This window comes from Melanostigma gelatinosum (assembly GCF_949748355.1).
Source record: "Melanostigma gelatinosum genome assembly, chromosome: 11".
In the NCBI taxonomy this organism is placed as follows: Eukaryota; Metazoa; Chordata; class Actinopteri; order Perciformes; family Zoarcidae; genus Melanostigma; species Melanostigma gelatinosum.
This window is the reverse complement of record NC_136644.1, coordinates 10024566-10051356: the sequence shown is the minus strand read 5'-3', so window position 1 is coordinate 10051356 and position 26791 is coordinate 10024566. Positions and strand designations below refer to the sequence as shown.

The window sequence follows — 26791 nt, the reverse complement described above, 5'->3', positions numbered from 1 at the left end:
AGGTGACCGTTAAAGAGCTGGAAAAGTCCACAGGGAGGATTTGAGTTTCTGTCCACAGGACCACTTTAAGCTGTTCGGTTCATTTGGTTGTTGTAAAAAGATAGAAAAGCTCCAGAACGCTTTAATTAGCAATGCCAGCTCGTGACATACAACACAGTGCAGAAGGGTCGGTGGACTGTCACTACACAAGTCCTGTTTCATGAATGGAGCATTTCTTCTTCTTTGTGTTGTTGAACAGCAGTTAGCACCAGCTGATGCGCTATACCACCCCGTTGCATAACAGTATTATGTCAGTCAAATTGGTCAAATTCTGCATCATATTCCCCAAAACTAGTCTTGTTGAGCGCAACATTTGGAAATAATATGACAATATATGACAAGTCTTGTCTTTAATTTGAATTCCCACTATAATAAATCGTATAAATGGACCATGTTTACCCATATTTCTGTTCCATAAAACCATATATGTAACAAAATGCTTATTGTATTGATAAGTGTTGTTCACCTGCATCGGAAATGCTGACTTGCATGAACAACGCTGTTGTTGTTTGTGATCTTCCAGGTAAGGGTCACGTGATATGGGCGTGACGAATCAGTAAGAACCAATAGAGAGAATAGACCAGACTCCAGCAAAGGTCAATTGTGTCTGGAGTCTGGAGTGCCATCTAGTGGGATCAACTGGAACGCCGGGTATTGCAGGAAAAGGCAAAATGAATGCGGTCTTTACTATAATTTGGACAATTATGTACCAACATCATTAAAAAGCCCAACGGGCCGTATCCGTATAAAAATAAATGTCCGTGCAAACCGCAACCACTCTGCACACACAAATTGTGTTTGATTAAACTATACTACGAGCTGTATTGCATTAAATAATGCACTGATTTATCAAAAAGTTGATTCTTGCTGTGTACATGTATAAATGAATATTAACACTATTTTAAGTACTCACTATCTAATGACAACATTATTCATGTTCAATATCAGACTGTGTAACATTTCTACAGTAAAACCTGTAGTGTGTCACAGCTTCTCAATATCAGCTGCTTACGAAAAACAATGAGACACATACAAAACGCTTTCATGGACATCTTTACAAAATGTAAAGTCAAGGTGAAAAATCGTCACGACCTCCTTAGCCAATCAGGCAGAGGCGTCGTATTACCCCGCCCTGCACATCTGGATCTCTCTCGGTCCGTAACACCTACCCGATGTCTCGGTCTGTCTGTCCGACTTTAAACCATGTAACCGAGCGGGTTCTCGGTGTCACTACGAAACCAAACCGAACGGCGACAAAGCGGCGCAACGGAGCGCAACGGAGCATAACGGAGCGCAACGGAGCGTAACGGAGAAAGGTGAGTAAAGTTGTCTTTGTGCAGCGGGACTCTGGTGGACTCGGGTTCATACCAGCGAGAAAGTGGATCTGTGCACACTGTTGAAAAGGAAGCGTTCGTTTTCTATCAGAGAGAAGCATGTCCCTGTTCATATGATGCGCAGTGACTCTGCAGAGACATGAAACAGAAGGTTCCACGCTTCCTAACATGCTGCTCACTCTTCATTGTTTTCCAAGCAGCGCTGTTGTTTTGACACATGAGAATGAGAATGTTTGCCACAGACCCACCTCCAGAAAACCAGATTCCTGGTGAAGAGAGGAGGCGCTGGAGTCTGAGCAGGAAGCTTTGGGAGTTTTCTGCGTGTTGAGTGATGCAGATGGAATGCTGTCCCCCTTCTTTTTTATTATCTGTGGCTGTTATCTTTTTTTTATTTCATGCTGTTTGCTCTCATTTCTCCTGCAGAAGCACATGCTGCATCTGATCACAGGTTCAGGAGAAGACTGTGCTATTGGGTCGAAATGCCTCAAACATTTCCTGACAATGTAAAGCTTCATACATGTGCACGGCTCCACATCAGAGGTATTCAACAGGGGGTCCGTGACCCCTAGGGGGTCCGCGGAGGTACTGCATGGGGTCCGCAAAACTTTTGGTTGATTCGACAATTATTGTTTTTTCCAAACATGAATCTGTCCATTATTTTAATAGTTCAGTATTGTATGCAAGATAATAGGTATGTTTATGCATGACAGTGGCACTAATAGGCCATCACTCATTTTCGTTTCCAGATTTATGTTTAAAATATAAACGTCAATTTGAATATCTTGTATCCATGATTATCATGCAATTGACAGACAATGTTGATATTGGCATTGGTATCAGCTGACAAGGTGTTTATAAATGGCAGTGGCACGGCCTCCCTACTCACTGTACCTTGCACATGTTTAAAATAAAAACATGACTATATGAACCTGTGTATTATTTGAATAGCTTCGTATTGAATGCACAATAACAAGGTATGTTTATACATGGTATAGGCCCAGTTTAATATAAAACACAATTATATACAATATATGGAGTCGGTGGTCCCTGCTCCATCTCTCTATCAGTTTGGGGGTCCTTGGCCTGAAAAACGTTGAAGATCCCTGCTCTACATCACCCCCCCCCCATATTGCAGTTTTATATCAGTTAGGGGACAAATGATCAGGAAAAATGATCGGGGTGGGCTAAACCGTTTCATTTTCATGTATATATACCGTAACAAGACCCTCCCAGACAATATTATAATACCTTTCTTTAATAATCAGTAAAATAGTCAAAGCATCTTAAATCCTCATGCTGATGGAATATTAATTTTCACCAATTCGCACAGTGGAATTAAACCTTGACAAAAGTTAGAAAAAAACCAATGATGAACATAAGCTTTTCCCACTGGATAAAAACCTCGCTAACACCCACCAACGTGTGTCTTTTGCCTTCAAAGGTTCAGCATTGATTCCTGGGTCAGATGACTCTGCAGTAGTCTGCTTTATTAATCGGCTCCGGCTTCGATCAGCAGTGACGGAAACATCACACGATCATTTTAGCCCATTTTTTGCCAGTGCCATGCTATGTGACGCACTTTGAAGTCCAAGATTTTTGGACGATTATTATAATTTATCAACAAACAAAACATACAATCAATATGCTGTATCCTCAAAGCCACCAGACTCCAGTCAGACACAACAGTCATTTTGTTTCAGTCAACAGAAACAAAATGAACCTCATCGAAACGTCTACGTTCGTCCAACAATCGCCAACTCTGGTTTGAGAGTTGAAAAGAGGGACTGAATAAGTAAGATACAAAAAAGAAGCACCGTAACACTTTCACTGATTACTAACCCTGTTTTCAACAGTGTTGTTGAACGTGACACGGCAGAGAAAAAACCGACCATCGCCTTCTTTTAGTGGGTTTTTACCGTGTGTAAAAAAAACCTGCATATACGTGTTTATTTTGGTGGAAAAAGAGTGAAATACTGCAACTCAAGCTGTTAAGAGTCACTGAATAAATGAGTCCTCCTGTGGCTTCAGAGGGACTTTGTCCTGACCCCTGGATTTCAAATAACAATAGTTATGAAGTTATTAATAATAAAATCTAAATCTGTGCTTAAAATAATCGCATACATAAAATATCGTTCCCTGCTCTCCCAAAAAGTCAGATGAATGAAAGTACATGCTGTCCCTCACTTGTTTATTTCACAGGAATTATTCCACTGTCAAGTTCTAAGAGTGTTTTAAACATGTTCACACACCTCCACATGATCTGTGAGATCCGTCTGAACCTGAACACAACATGTCGTCCTCTGCTGCTCAGTTTATCCATATGTAATAAAGGGGACAATTTCCTCGTCTAAGCCGCTTTGGAATCTGTTAGAAAGATTAGCTTCACTGAAAGACCAAGGCTTTTTGGCACACGGAGGCCGAGCTGCATGCTGCTTTGTGGAAATGAATCAGCTGCAAGGTATTTTAATGAATCCTAACTTCAGTCAGTACTTGGTAGGGTTATGGAGCTGAGGTTGTTTTTGTTCACTGGGACCTTAAAAGGACAGTTACTGTTGCCATCTGCTGCCTTCAGGTGCTGTTGTTTTTAACGGCCTGGAGAGATTGTTTTGTGTCTGTGATTTCTGTGCTTTTATATTTTGAAGTAAACTCTGGTCTAACCACTTCTCCCTGAAACCGAGAACCTGGCAGGTTTATGAAAGCAGCCACTCTAGTTCCCGCCAGTGTGAGAGTAAACTGTTAGTACTGAATGCTTTCACAGGAGCTAACTGCTAACTGGACTGAATATCCGCTTCATGCATTGATTCAGACCGTGTTGGTGCGCTATGGAGCTGCCAAAAATACGGCTTCTTCCATACCTCCATTGGATCTACAATTCCCATCATGCTTTGGGGTATGCAAGCAAAACGTATAATGTTACCATGAAGACAGTGAGTTAGCGTTTGGCTACACATTGAGCTCTGTTTTTGAGCCTTTATTTGTTTACAGTTGAGCATTTGTTGCATCAGCACTTCCCGTTTACTCTGGAATCACAGAAACAGACAACATTCACTGGGTCACTGGATACTGAAGAAAGTCTGATTGTTAGTGATTATTAGGAAAGATCTGAAGCTATAAGAGACATCTGTTTTCTGTAATTTCTAAGTGGGTTTATTGATCTTTATCACGTCTGCGTATTGAGATTTGAGTTATGTTTCCCATAAAAGGCCACTGCAGAGATATTCAGTCACCAGCTACCAACCTGTAGAGGTGTTGCAACTTGGGAAACAGGTTCAAAATCGTCTTTATTGTGCAGCATATACAATAATTCTAAATACCTCTATCTAGTTGTCACACAGTGAGCATGAGGCCTTTGGGGCCCCTGAGGGTCCGGGGTTTGTAGTACGGTCTAGGTTAGAGCCAGGCTTTCCGGTGTATGTTTACCCTTTGCTTGTCTTTCATATCTCCTCAATGACTCAACAACAACAAGTGCTGCTGTAATGGTGGTATTGGACTATTATCTGCTCATCTGCTCGCCTCCCCCTCTTCCTTTTTACATCTAAAAAATAGAAGTTATGCAGAGACATTGACCCCTCCTTCCTTGGCATGCCCAGTGTTCCTGGTACTAATTCAAAGGGGAGTAGCTCAGAGAAAACAGCACAGGCTTTTCTCATTGACCTTTTGGAAAGTTGTGGCTCGGCGGGGCTGGTGTCTGGTTTTTAGTCCAGTGCTAACCTCGATATACCGTATATATGTGAAGTTTGATCGGTGTGATTTTGAAGGTTTGCATGTTGCTATTGCGAGCCTCCTAAATCTATAATTAGAGGTTAGGCTGTTAGTCAGGCTGGTGTTTGACGGACAGAACGCCCATAAACATTTCATGGAAAAAAGCTGTGAGTGTTTAGACTCCTTCCTGGTGGAGCTGTTTTTAAGGAATAGCCTTTCTGGTTTAAGTAAGTAAAGTAAATGGCCAAGTCAGTGTATTTAAATCAACCACACTCTTTCCATCCCTTCCTGTCCTGTGAACACACACACACACACACACACTCTCTCACACACACACACACACACACACACACACACACACACACACACACACACACACACACACACACACACACACACACACACACACACACACACGCTTCATCTGGTTTGCCTCAGGGCAATAACATGACCCATGTGTGGGAGTTCTTTCCTGCAGTTCTGACAGCATGGAGCCCAGTTAGCGTTACGCCTTGTTTATAGTCGCTCAAGCACCGTGGTGTGGGACTTCACAGCCGGCTCATGAGTTATTTGATTCTGTTTGTAAAAAAAGTTCAAAAACTGCTCACACATCTCTTGTGAGGCATCAGTAAAATGACAGAGGGAGGAAGTGACCACAGAGTCAATTATCTTAAAAATAATTGGCAGATTCACGTCGTTTGCTAAATTTAAGTTGGAGAAGAAGGAAGTTCTTGCTTCTTTAAATAGACACAAATAGAGAAATTGACCAAGAGATAAACTATGGTGGGAAAGAAGGGCAGCTCTGCTGGAACCGAGGGCAAGATGGAAAATGAATTGTGTATGGGACATGGGAACAAAGTCTAGTGAAATTTGAGAGAGGGAGGAAACAGGAGAGACAGGTAATGAGAGGACAGAGGCTAAGGATTAGGATTGGAATGAGATAAAATAGGATTGAGGCAGTTGTCTGAGATCAAGGGGCGAGGGAAAGACGGAACAAAGAGAGAGGAGGCAGGGAAATTAAAGGAGAAGAAGAGGTAAATGTGTTGACAGCTACAAGAGAGAGAGGAGTGGGGAGAGACCAGCACCTCTATATTACTGGCTGTGGCCAAAGCAGGAATGTCCTCTGGTTGCGCCACAGCTGAAACATACTTTTGACCCACAGAGTTCCAGCTGACGCTGTCCCAGACAGGAAGACAACATGGCCTCCAGCTCTAACCCCCCCAGTGGCCTCACAGACAGGAGCGGGAGCTTCTTTAAGGTGAGGACTGATGGATGATTCATATAGCTGACTTTGCAAAAAATCCCTTTGAAATGTAAAACACATCACTTCCTGTGCATCAAATGTGATTTTTCGGATATCCTGACTCAACACTTCTTTGTTTAGAACAGAAAAAAACTCACGAATGTTAATCACAAGGATTATATGGCAAAACCAAAACCTAGAAAACTAGGCTACATCTGGTCACATTGTAGTTCAACTTTCTGACGTATGTTTTACCTTCACAAATAAATGTATCATTTCCATGAACAGCATGTAGAAGTGGCTGGTGAAATAGACACACCTAGCTCTGGCGGAAGCTAAATGAAGGCCACTTAATTTTTCCACATGGTATTTCCTGGACAAAAGTGGTTTCCCAGGTGTTTTCCCAGAATGAAGACTGCATTTCCCATGAGCACCACTGCCTCTTGTGGTAAAGACCTGGCTGGCACATGCTTTTGTTTTGGAAGTGAGTAAGACTCAACTTCCTTTTCTTACTATTTTTCTTTCGTGACCACTGCCTCTTGCAGGATGCATAGCGATACAGACTGCTGTCCATTACCTGCATGTTGCCCATCATGCTCATGATAACAGAAAGCTTGTTTTGCTCTATGAATGCTGCTAAGGTTAGCTAGGCTACATTCAACTGATGTTAGCCAAAGCATCAGCTAGCTTAGTTTTAGCCACCGAGGTACATCTATATATCTATATGTGTCTCGTAATGTATTACATGAAAAAGTTGATACATTACATAACAGTGTGAGAAAGAGGAAGAGGACCCAATTAGGATCTCTGTAATTGTCTCCATGTGTTGCCTCTTGTTTTCACCGTGCTCCATCGCTGTTCCTTTAGCTGTCTTTTCTTTATCTCTGCTGATCCGGCCGTGTTTCTTTATACTTTTACCTCTTTTCAGTTTCAAAAACTTGTGAGTCAAACAAAGCAACATTTATGAAGCTATGATAATGAGAGCCTAACTAAATACTTGGAGCGAGCCAACTAACCTTCAAATTGTGAAAATGGCAAATGGAGTTGAACTTGTATTGCGCTGTTCTAGCTCTACGACCACTCGAAGCTAAATGTGTCTCCTCTCTGCTGCTGTGGTTATCGTTCATGTCCTGCCAGGGACAAACAGTGCAAACAGTCTGTAGATGTACTTTACAGTGTGTGAAAAGTAATGCACCAAGTCCGTATGTAACTCTCGGCATCGTGAGCCAGGACATACAGGACTGAGGCAAAAGAAGTCAGGTGATGTATTTTAAACAGAGTTGACGAATTTGACCTTATTTTTGTTGCCTAACTTCAGTGGTGTATAAAGTACCCAAAAGCCATACTTGAGTAAAAGTAAAGATACCTTACTGGAAAATGACTCCAGTAAAAGTAAAAGTCACCGATTAGAATACTACTTGAGTAAAAGTCTTAAAGTATCTGATATTTATTGTACTTAAGTATCAAAAGTATTTTTCTGACATTAAATGTACTTAAGTATTGAAAGTAAAGTAAATGCTGTTAATAAAAAAGCAAAGGGTCAGAATTTTGAGAATTATGAAGTTTATTCTTTTAAGTGCTGTGGCACCATGACCAAGGACATGGAGCTGTGTTGACAATAATTGGGTTGGCTGTGATCCATCCATGAGCAACAATGTTCAACATAATATATTGTACATAAGTATACTTTTGCATCTACTATGAACTTATCATCATAATTCTCCGAAAAGCAATATGACACTATGAAGGAGTTGTAACAGTGCGTTTATAAGTATGCTCATTCCGACTAGAGGATGTAGAGGGCAGTCATTACTTGAAACTGAAAAATGTCCTGTTCACCTTCAAAAGACAATTCTAGAATGTAAAGAAGTTACATTGTATTAGAATGTAAAGAAGTTACATTGTTAGAATGTAAAGAAGTTACATTATTAGAATTTAAAGAAGTTACATTGTATTAGAATGTAACTTCTTTACATTATATTAGAATGTAAAGAAGCTACAGTGTATAGAATGATTCTATTGAAGTTATTCCTTTTTAAAATGTTTTAGACGAGTCACTAATCACTTTAAAAGAGTGATTATAGCTGATTTAACTTACAGACATGAGATTGATCTTCTCATGTCACTCTCTTTGTACAATGATATAAATTCATCCCCGTTTTATAGATATCTTACGAAAAGTTACTCCTCATTTTTCGTGCGTTTTTCCTGCAAAAGTCCAGCAACATGAGTCTGTTTTCGCTTGTTACATGCATACTGTCTTTTCAAAATAAACTTCCATCTTCACAGGAAACAACTAAGGTTTAGGCGATGAAACTACTTAGTTAGGTTTAGGAAAAGATCGTGGTTTGCGTTAAAATATCTACGGAAGTGGCGTTGCTTAAGTACGGAAGTCACGTCACAAATAAATCAACATTGGCTTCTCGTTTCACACACGGCACAAACTGCGGCCTCCTGGAGGAAACACCAGTGTTTGTTTGACCCATCCACCTCTCCTCATCCCACCCGTCCTGTGTGGAATGCTACTCATGTTGTCGCTCGCTAGCTATAGCATGTAGCATCCTGGGCATCACTGGGAATCAAAACACCGCGGCTTTGAGAGCACTTGTTTGCGCATTAACGTGATTAACCAATGATTTAACTTGCAAGCTAGGACCACTGATTCACCAAACCTGCTTGCTTGCAGTCTCTGTTCCACCACAGTCCCCGACGCTGGTCTTATGATTCTTTTTTTTTTTTAAAGATAGATTTGATTTTGTAGCGAGTAACGAAGGTTTCAGGGGAAATGTATCGGAGTAAAAGTATCAGTTTTCTTTGCAAAATGTAGTGAAGTAAAAGTAAAAGTCAACAGAAATATAAATAGTAAAGTAAAGTACAGATATCCACAAAAATGACTTAAGTACAGTAATGAAGTATTTCTACTTCGTTACTATACACCACTGCCTAACTTACATAACATGAGTCCTCGAATCAAGGCTCATGTCAAGTAAACAGTATTTGTCAGAATAACAGCTTGTATTTGTTCTGCTGGGTCTCATTGTTTACAAAAGGAATGCCTGATGTTAATCTGCACACTGAAAATAATGACAAAATATACAATTTAGTTTTGTTTATTTTGTTTTGTTTTCGAGTTCCACAACTCAAATACACATAAAGTATAATAAAACAATAAGTCATTACTTTTGAAATAGTGACAAACCAAAGCAAGTTTATGCTGATGGAAAAGGTGTTGCCTAAAGCTTTAGCTCATTACACCTTTTTACACAAATTATTATACACTTCTCATTGAATTTATACACTTAATAGATTACAGAATATGAAAAACAAAGTGGATTAAAGCCAGGGTGGTCAATGTATTTTAGATTTTTGTTTGTTATATTTGTTGAAATTCTAATTACATCCTGATGGATCAAATATAGAATAGAAATAAATCAGCTGTGACTGGCATAAGGGACGGTAAGAAGCACATCCAATTGTTTCCTTCTGCCCGAAAGTAATGATTGGATGGACTACATACCTACCTGTCTAACTACTTTACCTGTCTCTCCCTACCTGTCTTCCAACCTACCTATCTCTACCTGTCTCTCTGTCTATGTACCTACTACATGTCAGCCTACCTGCCTGTCTCTGCCTACCTGTCTACTAAATTACCTGCCCCTTCAACAAGCTGCTAACTTGACAACAGTGAATGCTAGCTATAGCCATGTTTGTTGTTTACGTTCCTTTTGATACCCTGCTTTGTAGTCTATCCTATTTGACTCTAAATGGACCATAATTTACTCACTGATCTTCATGCTGTGTTGAAGAAGACTTGAAACTAGAGATTGAGACCATAAACTCATGTTTACAATGTTTACTGAGTTAATACATCAAGAGAGAAGTAGAGTCATTTTCTCATAGACTTCTATACAACCAGAGGAGTCGCCCCCTGATGGACATTAGAGAGAATGCAGGTTTAAGACAGTTCAGCATTGACTTCACTTTTCAGATGCGGAGGTTGACATCTGCATATATTTTTACCAGTGTTGCTACAGCAGCTGTTCTGTCGTCATCAGCTGAGTCGTCATCAAGGTCGCCAGCTGCCTCTTCATTTCACCTTTATTCTGTATCGTACAGATTATGGGAGTATTGATCTACAATGGAAGAGAAATTGATCTTTCTTGTTTGTTTCATGATAATCACCTAAGTAAACAATCCTTATGGCTCTCGTTGGATCTGTGATTGTTTTGTTTGTCAACCCAGACAGTGCCCCACAAAATCTGGTTTCATCCTGAAAAACTGAAATGTTTGAAAGCTACTCTACACTAGTAGTCTTTTCAAACAATCCTTTAATGAGCAGACTCATTTTCATTTTCCATCCATCTATCACTTATGACTAATCTGGATTTCATAGGCACACATAAATTGCCATACTGTGGTCCATATAAATCACAGTACATATGTAAAGCAGCTACAGTCTTGTGTGTTGGAAGCCCCAGTAATGGTCAAGAGGAAAAGTCGTGCTCTTCATTTAAATCCCTGAAAGCATGAGACGTAAAGCTTGTGATGAGCACTGTGTCTCAGTGGAAGAGCTTTCACCTGGCTGCATCTTCTTAGTTCATTCAGGTTGTTTGACAAATTCAGTGTTTTCTGCAGATGAAGAAATGAAACTCACTTTCAAAGCTAAAAAAAACCCCAGTTAGACCAGGAGGATCAAGAAGGAACCAAGAAACAAACACTGAAAGTTGTCTGGCTTTTAATTTCCTCCACCGTTTTTTTCCGTCCTCACTAACTCTGAAACCGTGTGTGTGTGTGTGTGTGTGTGTGTGTGTGTGTGTGTGTGTGTGTGTGTCAAAACCAAACATAGTTTCCCGTTGACTCCATCCATGGCTTTAACAGCCGTGCATGCAGAGAATCACTTACCTCGACACACACACACACCCACACACACACACACATTCACAAGTTTAAAGGAGCTGAATGAATAATGCTCTGGCGCGTGTCTATGCTTGAATCACTCAGCAACATGTGTGTTCACCTTCCATTTTCTAGCTCAGGAGTCTCCATGATGTCGTTCATATAAATCAAATGCCCTCTCTTCACAGAAGGATTCTCTCCACAGCCACATTAATACATTAATAACTCTCGCTGCTGGGCTCCTCACACTCTGTGTGCAATAAGAATTGGTGTGTGAATATTAAATATAACAGATTCTATAAAGTCAATTTATGAAGTGAAGTTATTGTAATAACGTCACGATCTTTTGTTCTAAATCTTACAATCAGATTAGCACTTTGTAATCCCAAAATCTCTGTCATCAGCGTTCATCAGTTCTAGTAGTTTAAACTGAAACTTCTGCTGCTTTTCATTACGCAAACATGTCTCCTGTGAAAGAGATGTGAGGATGGAGGAGCCACATGAGAGATCCTTGGTTCCATAGCGCCAGTTACTGCTGACGTGCTGCACAGCTGTCAAAGCCGCTGGTATGCAGAACCCCTTATTGAGGAACAATTTCAGTATGTTTTGCCACATGTAGAGGTGCAGCATGCTTCGAGGGTGCATCTGTGTTTCCTAGTTCCAAGCTCCTCTTCGTGGTGCATTTAAGGGATTTGAAGATCCTCCATCATGGTGGAGGGGGAGCGATTTCCGTGTCACCAGAGGAGAAAGAGAGGGCACGGGGGTTCTTGCTGTCTGTCTCTCCACAGTGCTGGTCAGTTGTCTATAGACCCTTGTCACTGTCTTCACCAGGGTTCTAATTGAGCATCCTCCGTTTGTGTTTGAGGTGTACAGTGTTAAGGGCTCCAGTAACACCGTCCACTCATGCTGTGTAGAGTGTGATGCTTTCACAGAGCTGGCTCCACTTTGTCGTAGGAGGGGGGAGTCAGAGGGGCCTGTGGTGGCTGTGGTCTGGAGCCCAGCTGGCGGAAGACCGTTTGGACAAGGAGGCATCCTACTGGTTGAAATGTAAACTAGTGATTCTGTATGATGCTTTGTGTTTGCACTACATGGGTAAAGCTTACCACGTCTGAAGAAGCCTGATAATATCACACTGACATGCTTTCTCTTCATCACCTCACATTTGTGGTCTTCATTATACTGCGCTCTGCATCCAGATGCACCGTTAGGAAGCCAACTTGATTGCACTGTTTGACCCAGATCATCAGAGTAAAGCAGCCAAATGTGAACATCTGCTCGGATGTGTTTGAGGAATTTCTGCAATGTAGAATACAGGAATGTGGACAAGGCTGGAAAACAACAACAACAACATGAGAAGCAATTAGTTGCTAGAAGTCTTCATACAGCGGAGCAGTTTTTCCACTCTATTTCTAACAAGTCCTTTTCGGAGGGGGATTCTCACATCGTATTCTCATATGCTGCATGAGGAGAAAAGGACAGGTGCACGCAGGTGTTCCAGAGGAAACAGGAAGTGAGTTTTGCTAGTTTGTCCCACTGATTTGTTCATTTCATCAACAAGGGGGCAGCACAACACAGCTTATGAGACAATGAAGTACTTTTACCAGATGACAGCAATTTGTGTTAGATATCGCAATTCTTCTCTCATAACTCCGTAAAACCTGAGCTCAGACATCAAACACTTATTCACTCACTTCCTGAGGTTACCATTATCTCTTAATACATCTACTGCAGATTTTCATCCATGGATCACCATAGAAACCATAGAAAAAAGACGCTCCTCATAACTCCACAGCTTGCCTGAGAATCTTTGGAACAAAGTAATCCAGTATTGTTGTCTGTACATCTGTAGATACATTGCAAACAGGAACTTCTAATGGCTAGTTCTGCATACTGTTAATGGTGTCAATATGTCAAAATGTAATCAAATGTAGACTGAAAAAACAGGGCTGAAGTTGTAGCCCACAGTGTAACTCACTGAATGGCTACATTACACTTCCTGTAGGCATTGGGCAGCAGACCACAAGAGCTTTAGGTGTGCTTTGTTTCAGCGATCGTGAAACACATTCCACATCTGCCATCAGTTTTTATAACGTTAGCAAAAACTAAACACAGTACAAAGACACAATCCTACATGCCATTTTTATTTGAACAGTTCACTCTGTTGACTAATTAGTGCTAAACATAGATGACATGACATGACCTCCTGAAATAGTCCTGCGTGACACGAGAGGAGCAATCCGTCAAGCTTTCCTACCAGAGTTCTGCATGTGTTTGCACACAGTACCTCTCACTCTGGATGTTGATGTGGGTCACTTCTTTGACAATGCTTTTGTCTTGATGTTTCCTTCCTAAAGGAAATGAGGTACACAGGAAACGGTTACCCTGCCCTTTGTTCCAGACGTGACCAGCACAGTCCCTCCGTCTCTTGCTCTCTAAGTTATGTTTGAGCAATGCTGTCGCTTTCCTTTACTGCTGTTCCTGCTCCACTTCTCCTTCTTATATCCCCTCCCATTCTGTCTGCTTCCAGCTGATTGATACATTTGCATTGGAGATTGGGGAGCTGAAGAGAGAGATGGTCCAGACCTCTCCAACAGCCAACAGAGAGCCTATGGATCTACGAGGGTACGACAGCACTTCCTCTTATCTTCAACCTGACTAGTCTTGTTTTTTATTGTGTCTGAAAATCTTGATGAGCCACACCGTGTTTCACCTTCATCTTGTTCTGCGTTCTGCCGAATGTGACTTCCTTCACCAGTGTTTGTAAATACCTCTACACATTGGTACTTGTTGTCACCAGCAGATGGCAAAAGAGTTTCACTCTCTGTCTGTCTCTCTCTCTCTGTGTTTCTCTGCCAGGCTGGAGAGTGAGGCGAGTGGCGTTTACCTCCAGTCCCCCCACTGTGGGGGGGAGGGGGGTGAGAGGGATTCTGGATACGACTCCCTGCGAAGGAGGATGAGCGTGTTGGACAGGCTGAGTCGAACCCATCCGGTGTGGCTGCTGCTGGCCATCAGTGAAGAGGAGGCCGGTCGTATTCTGCTCAGACAACCTCCTGGGGTGAGGGGTTACCGTCCAAATACAAGTGCTAATGCGTCTCATTTTGATTATTGTCTAACATTGTATATTTCATAACTTTCAGGTTTTCCTGGTCAGGAAGTCAGCCGTACTGCAGAGAAAGGTTCTGTCTGTGCGTCTGAAGGAGGACCCGTCAGGAACTCCAGTCAGCCACTTCCCTGTCAGAGAGAGCCAGTACAGTAAGGAACATGGGGGGGGGGGGGGGGGCTTTCAGATCATCTTAAAATAGTTTGTTAAAAAAGTAAATCCACGTTGACTCAGAAGTTGTAATGGCCTGATGGATCACAGAGCTCCAGTTGTGGTCTTTCCGTTTCCCTGGTCAGCTCCTCTGAGTGTGTCCAAAGTAGATTCCTGCTAGCAGTTAGCTGTTACTCGAATGTGACTGTTTGGTCATGGTCACGTTTGTTTGCACTTCCTCAACAGTGACATTGAACAGGTAACGTGCTGTAGCTAAGCAGCTGTGTGCATGTGTGACTTTGGGAACACGTGCACTTGAAGACAGTCAAGATGTTGACGTATGATGCCATTCGAGAAAAACAGCTGCATTCTGGTGGTTAACTCTTATGATCGTATCACGCGAAAAACGTCATTCCAGTTGTAACTGTGCTTATCACTTCCAATAATTCAGTTCATGGAGCAGTGATGGTGCCAAAGTGTGATGACACACCAGCTGTGGATTTTCCCTGCTGAAATCACAGCACACATGGGACGGAGGGAGGGAAGGAGGGAGGGACGGCCTTTGGCCGGGTTTGTCCTTTAGATGTGGGTCAGCTGCTCTCCAGTTGGTCTCTCACACTGCCTGCTGTTTTAAAGTTAGCCAAGTTAGACTGTTTGAACTAAACTTTTAACCAATACAAATCACCAGTCCTTTCAAGGCACACTGCTCACTAACAAGCACAGCGATGCTTAAATATCACATTGGGAAGGGTAAATGCTGTCTTTATAGTTGCTCTATGTAGAAATGAAATTATGCAAATTCATATCAGAAAACTTAGAAGTCTCAGATTAGCCAGCTCCAAAGCAAGGCAAAGGTATTGTCACTTATTGGTACTGTACAGTAAAGCGCCGATGTAGGAGTACCTTGTTGAAACAGTGAGTGTGTTTGCTGAAGAGGGGTTTGAACCCTGCTACTAATGTCTACCAAATTCCACTGCTCCTCCTGGAACCAGGATCTGTACTAAATGTTGTGCCAATCAGTATAGATGTGGAGATACAGTATCTTAGAGGATAATTGAAGACTTTGACCTCCTGGTGACGCTACATAAAAAGTCACCTCATCCCTTACAAACCCTGAATATCTCTACCAAATTGCACGGCAATGCATTCCATATTGACGGTAAAAAGCAAAACTGTCAATCCTCTTGTGATCCCTGTCTTTTCTTTTAGTACACCAAAGCAATTAGGGTTTATCCTCTGAGGTCCTTGAACATCTGTACAAAGATTCTCAACAATGCATCCAGTATTTGAGATATTAAGTCTGGAGCAGAGTGAAGGACCTCACTTTCTTGATCATCCCCTCTAGTGACAGAATAAAGGCTCCAAATGCAAATACCCTGCGACTACGACTGACTGAGCTATAGTCTATCAATTGTAATTCAGTCTGGAAACATTTCATTTGTTCGCAGCCTTTTCTCTCGAGGAATCTGGGATCAGCTTTGCAGATCTGTTTCGCCTGGTGGCCTTCTACTGTATTAGCAGGTAAACACTCCATCCATCCTATCCCCAGCTTCTCTGTGTTTTCTTCTGTGTCAACATACAAATATATATTTTAAAGTATTGATTAAAAATCAATCGATACAATATCACAAAACATACTGAAGTGTATCAACATTTTCTCATTCTTTCTGATATTGTATTTCTAATCTTTATTCTCTGTCACATTTATTGTTCATCTTTCACTTAGGGATGTCCTGCCTTTCACACTCCAACTCCCAGAGGCCATTGCATCGGCTAAGACTCAGAAAGAACTGGAGGAGGTGGCTCAGCTGGGAGCAGGTAGCCTCATTGATTATTTTATTATGTCAAGTAAACAACCTTTGCAAGTTTTTAAATATAAATACCAGTTTCAGTTTTTTAAGAGGTCTACAACTTTTAGATTGGTTTCTCACTGTTCAGGCAGCCATTCATTTCACATTGGCAAAAAAAATGCAGAGACTTAAAATCTGTCTGAGAACGGTAATCCATCAAAGTGAACATTCTGTTGAGTTTTTAATTTATTTATTTTTTCAAACTTCAAGGACTGGTTCAACATTTTAGGAATTTAAATGAGAAGATCGTTACAAGAGAAGCTTGATGTGGGTTGTGTGTCTTAATATACTGGCAGAGATGGGAGGTGATTAGCCTAGCTTAGCATAAAGACTTGAAGCAGGGGGAGGCAGCTAGCCTGGTTCTCCCTAATTATTAAATGTGCATTACCAGCACTTCTAAAGCTCCTATTAACACATTTTTCAGTTCGTTAATACATGAAAATAAATGCACAAAAAATACTATTTGGGGTGTGATGTTGACTATTTGTTGACGAACAACAGCTGCCAGGTTTTCTACCAATGTGTCTGTACAGAGCCCTGTACTGAAACCTCCACACACGGACCTTATCTGGCAACCCACACTTTAGGAGACTGTGAAAAGAAATGCTGGGCAGATTGATACAATTATTTCTGTTCATTGACTCGTTACCAATTGTCATTTTTACATTTCTGTTTGTGTACAAATTAATTCAATTCACTTTATTTATTTATAGATCCCCAAATCACAAATCTGTACACATACGACATCCTCTGTCCCAGGACCCTCATATCAGCACAGGAAAAACTCCTCCCCCAAAAAAACCATGACAGGGAATAAAAGCTCTGATGCTAAAATGTTAGCGCAGGAGAATTACTGATACAAATTGTATCATCCAGCTCTTGGATAGAAATTGAATAAACCTATTTGACAACATGTTTTATTATTTCTTAAACATTAAGTAAAGTGGCTAAAAACAAGCTTAAAACAGCAGTGTTGCACTTTAATACAGTACATTATCTTTAACCTAATGGTGCCTGTGTGCGAGTGCCACACCTGCTACAACATGCTAACATTCAGTCGACTAAGCAGGCAAACAGAGACAAAGCTGCCAGTATTTGCGTTTTCCTTTGCTGAGCATTCAGGCCCGGTTTCACAGCAGATTGAGTCACTTCATCTCTCAAAGTTATTCCAGTCTCAGCTCTGGGAATCTGCGGTGAGTCAGCTTCATACAGTAGAGCCTTCGACATAGCTCAGAGCTTAATGTGGGGGAGGAGGGAGTGGCGAGTGGAAAGCTACACTAAGTGTGATTGCTGACATCACATAGACCCACTGACAAATGTGAAAAGCTGCTCTCCTATGCATGGAGGTGGCTGTGCGTTTTGAGCCATACATAGAGCTGGTGGATTCCATGTCATTTCTTGGACACACAAACCCATGGCTTGATAAAAAAAATATGGAAGAGTTGAATGTTGAGGAGGAGCTTCTGTAGCTAGAATGAATAAGGTTGTTGTTGTTGTTCTCGGAACAGCATGTGAGGTAGTTGTTCGGAAATCCACATATGTCACATTTTTTAGTAGTGTGTCTTTGCAGCTCTCTGCGACCTCACAAACCTTTTCCACAGAATAAATCAGTCCTAAGGCTGCACTGCAATGGCTTTCTGCTGCTTTTCCGTTTGATGTGAAGGAGTTAGAGCCAGCCTCCCATAGCTAACTTATACAGTCATTAAGGGGAACTCCCTCCTCCACTGGAACGCTTCTGTTTAAAGCCTTAAAGCAGACTGTCATATTGTATGTGTGGACTCTGGGCACGCACATGTGAAACACAAACACATGTTACAAACCGAGTCAAATGAATATTGCAGTGACTTTGCAACAGATGTTCAGCGGCGTTGTTTGAGGCACTTATTAACTCCTGTTGTTGATCATAAAAAAATGTATTTCTCATGAGAGTAGGACTTTACTTAGTTTGTAGCCAAAATAGCAGCGTAACTTACGGGATGGCAATGTTGAGTCGGTCCACCATTTTGATCCGGACTGACATTGAATCTCTTCATGTTCATGTCTCCTTGGGATGTATCGTAACTTTTCTGGCACAGTCATCACAGAGTGTACGTGGGTTGATGACTAAATGCAAAACGAATGACATTCCCATCAGCCTCAGCTGTACATCAGCTAATTAGCTAATGGTAGCATGCTTAGACAATAAACCAAGATGAACGTGGTTAACGTTACATCTGCTTAACATCAGAAATATAGCTTGGCCGATGTGAGCATGTTAGCGTTCCAATGTTAGCATTAGCTCACATCACTGCTGTGCCCAAGTGCAGCCTCACAGAGCCGTTAGCATGTCTGTAGACTCAGCATGATGCAGTATAATGGGCCTTTCACACACCACAGCACTGTGAAACCCACTCTTGAGCCACAAGGGCCCCGAGCAGAGGGGTGAGTTGTAACAATAGAAAGAAAGACTCAGTGATCCTGTTCTTTCTGCCTGTATTTAAATCAGGTAATATGCATACATTTGGTCTGTGCAAATGAGCCTCATTGCAAAAACAAGCCAATTCACAAAGATCAGCGCCAGACACAAGCAGTGGATTTTGTAACTGAAGTTCATTTGTAAGGGATTTGTGAAAATGTCTTTTGTGCTTTGCCAGCGTTCTGCTAACTATGTTCTTGGTTTAAAGGCAACATTTCCACTTTCCCACCTGGTTGTTTGCAATCCGACACATTTGTGCACATCCAATATTTTCTAACTACACAGACGTGGATTGGCGCAGAAAATGGTGAACTTTGAGGAGCTTTGAAAATATTGGTGGTTTCCCCGCACGGGAGTTTAAAAGATCGAAGCTTTTCTTAGTCACGATTCCACGTCGGCTCATGTCTGTGCCTTTTTATGTTGGAGCAATGAGCCTTACTGTTTTCTGATCTGCTGCCTTTTTAATGTGTTGTTCATGCTGTTTGCCTTTAATTCATGTTAACACGTTGTCTAATGTTGTCTAAGTCGGCCATTGTTTGAACACCAGCTTTGATCTGAGAATTTATAGTATGTTCTTTTTCAGTCAAATATCACAGATACATGTTAACATAAATTAAAGGGAACAGCAGTCAGTCAGTTGTAGATGTGCTATTTGGGGTGGGCTGCCTGCAGACAGACTCCACAGTGTCAGGTGGTCATTGTTCACATGGGCCAGTATGAAGACCACGCACAGATTTCAGTCTCCAGACGCTGAGGTACTATAACAGGTATGAATAACAGCTTATTTGTGGCCACAGGAATGCAAGAGTATCGTTTCCATTTTTAGCCCACGGAAAACTGTCGTCACTGGGTTTATGATGCAATCCCTGCATAGATATTTTGGATTGGCATGATTTGTTGTCTGTTCTTTTCAGTTTGGTGAAATCATTGTGTTGTCATTCATGCTACAATATAGTATTTATTTTCAAGTTGTTATTAAAGCTGAGAGTGTTAGTGTGAGGACTGCCATGCCATATAGCTGAACACAATGGATGGATTCAGTGGAACAGCACACAGAAACACCAAAATGAGTGCACATGTCTTCCATTTGTTCTGTCGATATAAAAACAAAAGGCAGAATATCATTTAAATGAGGTTTGCTGGTAACAACGGAACATTGTCCTACAACTACTCAGTAGCGCATAGACGTAAGAGAGAGGAAAACCGAGCAGGAAGAAGGAGTGGAGGAACTGGAGCTGCGTGCCGTGTGTGTGCAGTGCCCTCCCACTCTATGATTAGCATGGGCGACTCCCTCTCTCGGTCTCTGGGTGTGTACCGGCACCCTGTGAATGCGAGCCAAGAGACACGGGCTGAACTCACCGCGCTTCTGCCACCAGCAAGACCAAAGACCGGCAAAGAGAAAAACTGAGGGAAACTTTAAAGAAAAGTCTGAGCTGTTGATGAGAAGTAGTTGAGAATGCTGTTTTTGTGCTTTTTCACCTTTTGCTTTAACTGATCTTTTGATTTGAACACTCTGAGCCTTGAATTGTCCGAGGAGAGGTAGGCTATGTGTCTAGCTTTCAGATAGTTAATATGTCTGTGTCTCTATTACAGGCTTCTGGGACGCTGCCCTGTGCAGTCAGCGGCGCCCTTCCCCCCGTCCCTGTCGCCCTCTGAGCCGTACCCTCAGCCCCCAGCGAACTAACAGGAATAGGGAGGTCGAGGGGTCACGGCTGAGACACACCGGGGCTCACTGCGACAGTGCACCCCCGACTCTGCGGTCCGGCGCTCCACCACCTTCCTTTCATCTTGACAGAAGACATTCCAGTGGTCCTCTGTGCTTTGTCAACCCCCTGTTTCTCCAGACTCGTCGCAACCACCATCACCGCCGTGAGGACGATCCACCTTCACGTGCTGTCAAGTCCGATAACAACCTAGAGAATGCAGAGAAATCGCCCGTGAAGCCGCTCAGCAGCAGCCGAGGTAGCGAGCAGCACGTGGACAAGATCAAACTGAACGGCAAATCGCGGCCACCTCCCCCTCGCCCTCCTCCCCCCCGCTCGATGCCACGCCGGCGCCCTGCTCCTCCACCGCCTGGACCTCCGGCAGCTACCACCAGACCCAAGAGCATGCCAGAGGCCGTTGCTGTGTCTACAAGACAGCAACCGTCGCTCAGCAAGCGCAAGGCTCCCGCTCGACCATCAATGGGTGCCAAGCATAGCAGCCCATCCAAAACAGCCAGCTCACCAGTCCCTGTGCCCTCAAACCCACCACCTCCAAGGCCAAAGAAGCCTGATCTGGAAGCTCACCGCTGCCACATTGCCCTGGATGATGAGACCATTGCCAAGGCTCTGTCCCAAGCCAACCTTCCACCCTGCCAGCCTCCACCTGCCGTCCCTGCTGATGTACTACTGGAGAAGAGTGCTAGGAGTCCGTCCACTCCTAAGGAGAGGGGACGCCAGCGGCTCAGTGACATGAGCATGTCCACTTCCTCCTCTGACTCACTGGAATATTCACAGTCTCCCGGATTCTCCCTGGGCCTGGCCCCTAGTCCATCCCGACACCTTACTCATCAAGACCCAGTGGAGGACAGCAGTGAAGACGATGAGGACGGGGAAGAAGACGAGGAGGAAGACTATGGGGTCGGTCTGGAGACGGACCTAGAAATGCGCCACCGTCCATCCTTCAAAGCACGGGGGCGAATGGTTGGCGTTAGTCTGAGCGGTGGCTCCTTCATCCTCCCCAGGGCCCTGAAGGGACGCTTCCTGAAGGTGAGCGGCATGCTCAGCTCCCTCATGACCCCCGAGAGACGGGCGGTGAAAAGGATCGCTGAGCTCTCCAGGGACAAAAGCTCATATTTTGGCTCCCTGGTCCAGGACTACATCAGCTTTGTTCAGGAGAACCGAGGCTGTCACACCTCAGGGACGGATTTTCTGCAGACTCTCAGGCAGTTTATGACACAGATGAAGGCTTACCTGGGCCAGAGCTCCGAACTGGACCCCCCTATAGAGTCACTTATACCCGAGGACCAGATCGGTAAGTTGGCCAAGAAGGCTGCAACTCTTTAAAACCATTTGAGATTTGTTGTTTGCGTGGCGGGATCGTGGGTCTTGACTTGGTGAAGCTTCTGCGTCTGCATGCGTGGGCACATGTGTGTAATGTTTTAGATATCCCATCTCTGACAGCATTCACTTATCTTCATGTTTTCCTTCCAGTATCATTTGAGAAGTGAAATGTCTTCAATGCTGCTTCAGAAAAGTATTTCTGGGCAACCTGACATTCAGTGAGTGCCCAGGCGTGTCATTGCCTTGAGACACACTATTAGAAGTTTTCCAAATTAGCCTTCCTCATTACCGGTGTTGAGTTTCAGAAATGCCAGTGTGTGCTGTGCCCCAACGAGTAATTCTTGGCTCTTGTTGGCTGCCATAACCTTACAGTGCAGTTGAGGCTTATTTTTTTTAAAAAGCATACATTTCATTTGTATTTTAATTAGGCCTGCTTGGTATTAAACCTAATGTTGGTCCTCACTGAAATGTGTCTCCGCAGCACTGAGTACTGGAAGCTGGCAGATATGTTGACTGTTTATTCAAGCAACATTTATTGAACATTTGTGATCATTGGCTTCTTTAGTTGCATGGAAAATGAAAAAGAAAACAGTACTGTTGCACTGTTGTACAGTATCAAAGTTGTTGCTTTGTTCCATTGAGGTCATGATGATTGTAAAAATAAAGTTTGCAGGCGTGAGCAGCTCTATCAAAGGGACGTTTCATTCCAATCAGATTATTGTGCACTTGAGTATTTGCATGAATATGTAAGTGTGTCTTTGCACTCATCTCATGTCCCTTGTTCATTGTAAACAATAACAGCAAAGCCTTGTTCAGAGACGGAGCAGTGATCCGTTCTGGTTGTGCCGATAGACCACAGATACGCACATTAAATGTCACAATTTGTTTATAAAGAGACTATGGAAATAGGAATCAAGTTTTTCAATAACTGTTTGGGCTGAGCTGGAATTCCAAACTATTTTAGAGGCACGATCATGAGAGAAATCTACCGGAGGCCTAATTGATAGATGGTTAGAGGTGTGTCAAAATTACAGCTATTCATTTTTCGGTGGAAAACCAAAACAAAACCGTGAGCTACGAGCAGCTAGCAGGCAGCCTGGACGACAAGCTACAATCCCACAGAATAGCTTCAAGAGAAAGGAGAAATGGAGCCGAGCTGACGTCTGGGCTCTGAGTGTTTACAGAAAGGTTACGGCTGAAAGTCTGACATTGGGGGAAAGATATGTTGTGTTTGTAGTGAAAGGGGGAGCTGGAAGTCCAGACCTTTTGAGTGAGGCTGTATACCTGTCTGAACACACCCTAACTCATGGCCATGGAGGAACAAACGGAGGAAGGATGGGAAGGAAAAGGAAAGCTGTTGTTTGTGGGACGTAAAACAGAAAACTGCAGAATTCTGTGTTCATTACTTCTAGTGCTTTTCTCTTATAGCGCTTGTTGGTGGTATTTGTTATTGTGTGTCTGTGTGTACACCCTGTTTATCACAGGGTCCCCAACAGTTTATTGCAGTTGAGGAAGACTTTGAACAGGCTGTAGTTGAGAATGAGCCCAATAACAAACATTGCTCAATATACAAAGGAAGTGAGCCTTTCTGGGGGAATCAGGAAGTCTACAGTCATAAAGTGTGTGTGTGTGTGTGTGTGTGTGTGTGTGTGTGTGCCTACATGCCGTGTGTCCTTAGCAGCCTCTGTGCTGCTCCTTGTGGACACATGAGGATCAGTGGGGTCTCTCCGGCCTCTGTAAACACCTCAGGCCTCCCGTTGTTCTTCACGTCAGATGTATTAGTCTTGTGCAGTAAAGAACCCTTACCTCAGGCGACCCACAACACACACACAGTGTGGAGACTTTCATGCTGTAGTGCAAGTGCAGCACATTCACCCCCTGACTCACCGTAAAGTCAGACATTTCTCCACAAGATCAGGATTCTTGTTTGTCCACGCTCGCCTGTTGATGCTGTTGCAAAGCGTGCAGTTAGTTGTGTGGAGCTCATTGCATGAACTCTGCCTGGAGGCTGGGGATGCTTGTGCGTGAACAGCTGTGTCAGTGCTGCAAGTGAACAACAAGACACAGTTGTGTAAATGCAACATGCTGTACATAGTTGAGGTAGGCAGGAGAGTATTTGAAGCCCATGTGTGTAGGTGGGAGGTACAGATGGAGTCATTGTGGAGGTCCTGAATGAATGCTATACTTTTGAATAGAGTTCCATTCGTCATGGTCGAAACAAATATGACTGGTGAAGGTCAGACTTTGAGGTTAGTTATTTATCACTTTTGTTGCTTAAAGTTCCAGTGTGTAGCATTTAGGGGTATTTATTGGCAGAAATGTGTTAATATTCCTAACTATGTTTTAATTTGTGTATAAATCAGTCTGAAACTAAGAGTCCTCGTGTTTTTGTTAGCTTAGAATGAGCCATCTATATCTACATCTGGTCCTCTTCACAGAGTCCACCACGTTACACCTCCATGTTTCTACAGCAGCGCAAGAAGGGACAAACCAGACACTGGCTCTGGAGAGAGACTGTCCCGTTGTTAAGTTGAAGTGGCAGCTTGGACTTGGTGGTATGAACGCCCCTGAAGGCCACTGTAGGCGGGGGCGTAGCAATCATCACTAAATCCTGCACACTGGTCCTTTTAGGATCGTTTCAAACCAGGAACTGAAAGCGTTCAGATTTGATTTGCTACATTTCTATGAAATGTCTTTTTTTGTGAATGTATACCTGTCTAGAAACAGATGCTACTGGCTTGGTTTGCTCCTGTTCAGTAATGTTTGCTCAATGAGGACTTGGCCTTTTTTTTAAATCAAATTATGCGACCCCTTTTCATGGATTTACATGTCCAGCAGGAATGAAAGTCCCGGAGGCTGAGGGACACGGACAGGACGGAGAAGTCACAAAATAGGAATAGGTGGTTGGTTGTTGGTGTTTTCATGGGATTTGTTGACAACAAGATTGATATGAAAGAAAGACAGTCTTCTCCCTAAACAAGCCCACGGCCTCCTCACTGTGATGCTCTGTAACTGTCCCACAGTGGAACATGATGAAGTGTACTTAGCACAGACATAGTTGTATATCATCAGGCTGAGGAGATTTAGGTTCTCAGAGCTGAATATACCACTGTGATGATCTGGGCTGGGCCGCCAGCTGACTTTGTACAACGTCTTGATTGTGCTTTTTATGTGTGTGTATTTATTTATATGTGATTCAGTGTTCAGGTGATCAAACAGTGCTCTGCTTCTAACTTTTATAGTAGCTGACAGAGCAGTTTCAGTTTAGTGTGATGTGTCCTCGCTGGTCTCACTCAAGAGGCCATGATGCACTTTCAGGTGCAAAAGTTTCTTCATCATTCCTCCTTAATGATTTCTTGATCTATTGGTTTGCGATAACGTGGCCTGTGTGTGTGTGCCATCTTCTACAGACCAGGTGCTTGAGAAGGCCATGCACAAGTGTGTCCTAAAGCCTCTGAGGAGTGTGATCGAGACGGCTTTACATGACTTCCAGGTAAGAGATAGGTGGACTCTTGTTCTCCGGCAGGGTTACTCTATCATCCCATTTCACAATATCATAAATTCCCTAGTTCCCACGCTCATTAGAAAAGGATATGTTCTCAGCTTGAGAAGGATCACAATGTTAAAAAAAAATAAATCAAATCCCCAAAAGAGGCGATAAGAGACATTAAAAATAACTGTTCTTTACTGGTCGACTGGGTAAAGTAAGCATATTGGTTGGTCGGTGGCTCTCTACAGGTGAACAGCGGAGCTTTGCAGCAGCTGAGGGAGAACCTGGCCGTGGCTAAGACCAAGAGGCCGCAGGAGTTAGGGGTGGACGGAGCCGTGCCTCCCAACCCCGAGGCTATCGAGAAGATCCGCCACAAGTTCCTAAACATGAGGAAGATGTACTCTCCCGAGAAAAAGGTGTCATTGCTGCTGCGTGTGTGTAAACTCATCTACACCATCATGCAGGATAACTCAGGTATGGAGAAGTGCTACCCTGCATGAGACAGAAAGCCTGAGAATAAAACCAATATTGCAAGTCAAGTCATTTTGAACTCAATCCAATCTAATTTATTTGTATAGCCCAGCATCACAATGATGGGCTATATAAGGGCTTGTAAAGGGCTTTACAATCAGTACAGCATACGACATCCTCTGTGCTTTGAACCGAGCATCGGAACAGCAAAAAAAAAAAACAAGGAAGAAATCTCAGTGAGAGTAAACAGAGGAAGTCTCCTCTTCTGAACCAGATTCTTCAGCCTTAGGTTCAGATTGTGTTTACAGCGATGACCTTTGGACCTGCCTCACCGCTCTGCGTCTGCTTCCTACCAGGGAGGATGTTCGGTGCCGATGACTTCCTGCCCATGCTGACTTATGTGGTGGCTCAGTGTGACATGCCTCAGCTGGACACAGAGATCCAGTACATGATGGAGCTGCTGGACCCGTCTTTGCTGCAAGGAGAAGGTAGGTCCTGTTGGTCTGCTCCATATCACTCATCCATGACCTTCTTGGTGTGTAACACTTGAGAGAAAACACACAATACACCGTGAGAGGAGGGTACAAGGCCACATATTGTACTAGCCTTAATTTAGTACAGGGCTGGGTGTATTTAGCTTAGCTTATAGTAGAAACTGTACGCAGGAGGAGACAGCAAACAAACTACTAAAACCTCTGAAGCTCTCAAAATAACAAGTTGTATTTTGTCTAAACTTTTATATTAAAAGTAATGTAGGGTGAGATGCATGCTATATCTCTATTATTTGAGAGTGTGACATAAGAAGTGTGGAGTGCTGGAATAGTTTCACCAGGTAGCTCCCTCCAAAACCACAAATTGACAATTATACAAACACACAAGATTCAACAGGGGCTGGCACTTCGGGCCCCTGTGCCCGGCAGTCCCGTTCCCTAATCCAGCGGTTCCCAAACTTTTTAGGCCGCGCACCCCCTTCTACATCCCGACTGGGTTCGCGCACCCCCCCCCCCCCCCCCTTAA

At 43.1% G+C, this 26791-nt stretch overlaps 1 protein-coding gene across 4 annotated transcripts in view; it reads left to right on the top strand.

Annotated features, from left to right (window-relative positions):
• Window positions 1–26791, top strand: part of LOC306784635 (ras and Rab interactor 2-like) — a 40427-nt gene that overhangs the window by 9941 nt on the left and 3695 nt on the right. For 2 of the 4 annotated variants that reach the window (XM_079278680.1, XM_079278682.1), the window contains exons 3-12: window positions 6238–6333; window positions 13742–13836; window positions 14071–14269; window positions 14352–14466; window positions 15913–15985; window positions 16191–16282; window positions 20363–21784; window positions 25224–25306; window positions 25552–25777; window positions 26131–26262. In XM_079278680.1, the coding sequence (XP_079134806.1) occupies window positions 6274–6333; window positions 13742–13836; window positions 14071–14269; window positions 14352–14466; window positions 15913–15985; window positions 16191–16282; window positions 20363–21784; window positions 25224–25306; window positions 25552–25777; window positions 26131–26262 (2497 nt within the window). In that variant the 5' untranslated portion in view covers window positions 6238–6273. Of the gene's footprint in view, window positions 1–1233; window positions 1356–6237; window positions 6334–13741; window positions 13837–14070; window positions 14270–14351; window positions 14467–15912; window positions 15986–16190; window positions 16283–20039; window positions 20216–20362; window positions 21785–25223; window positions 25307–25551; window positions 25778–26130; window positions 26263–26791 lie in introns of those variants that run through there. The other 2 variants (XM_079278681.1, XM_079278683.1) reach the window with 2 other exon arrangements.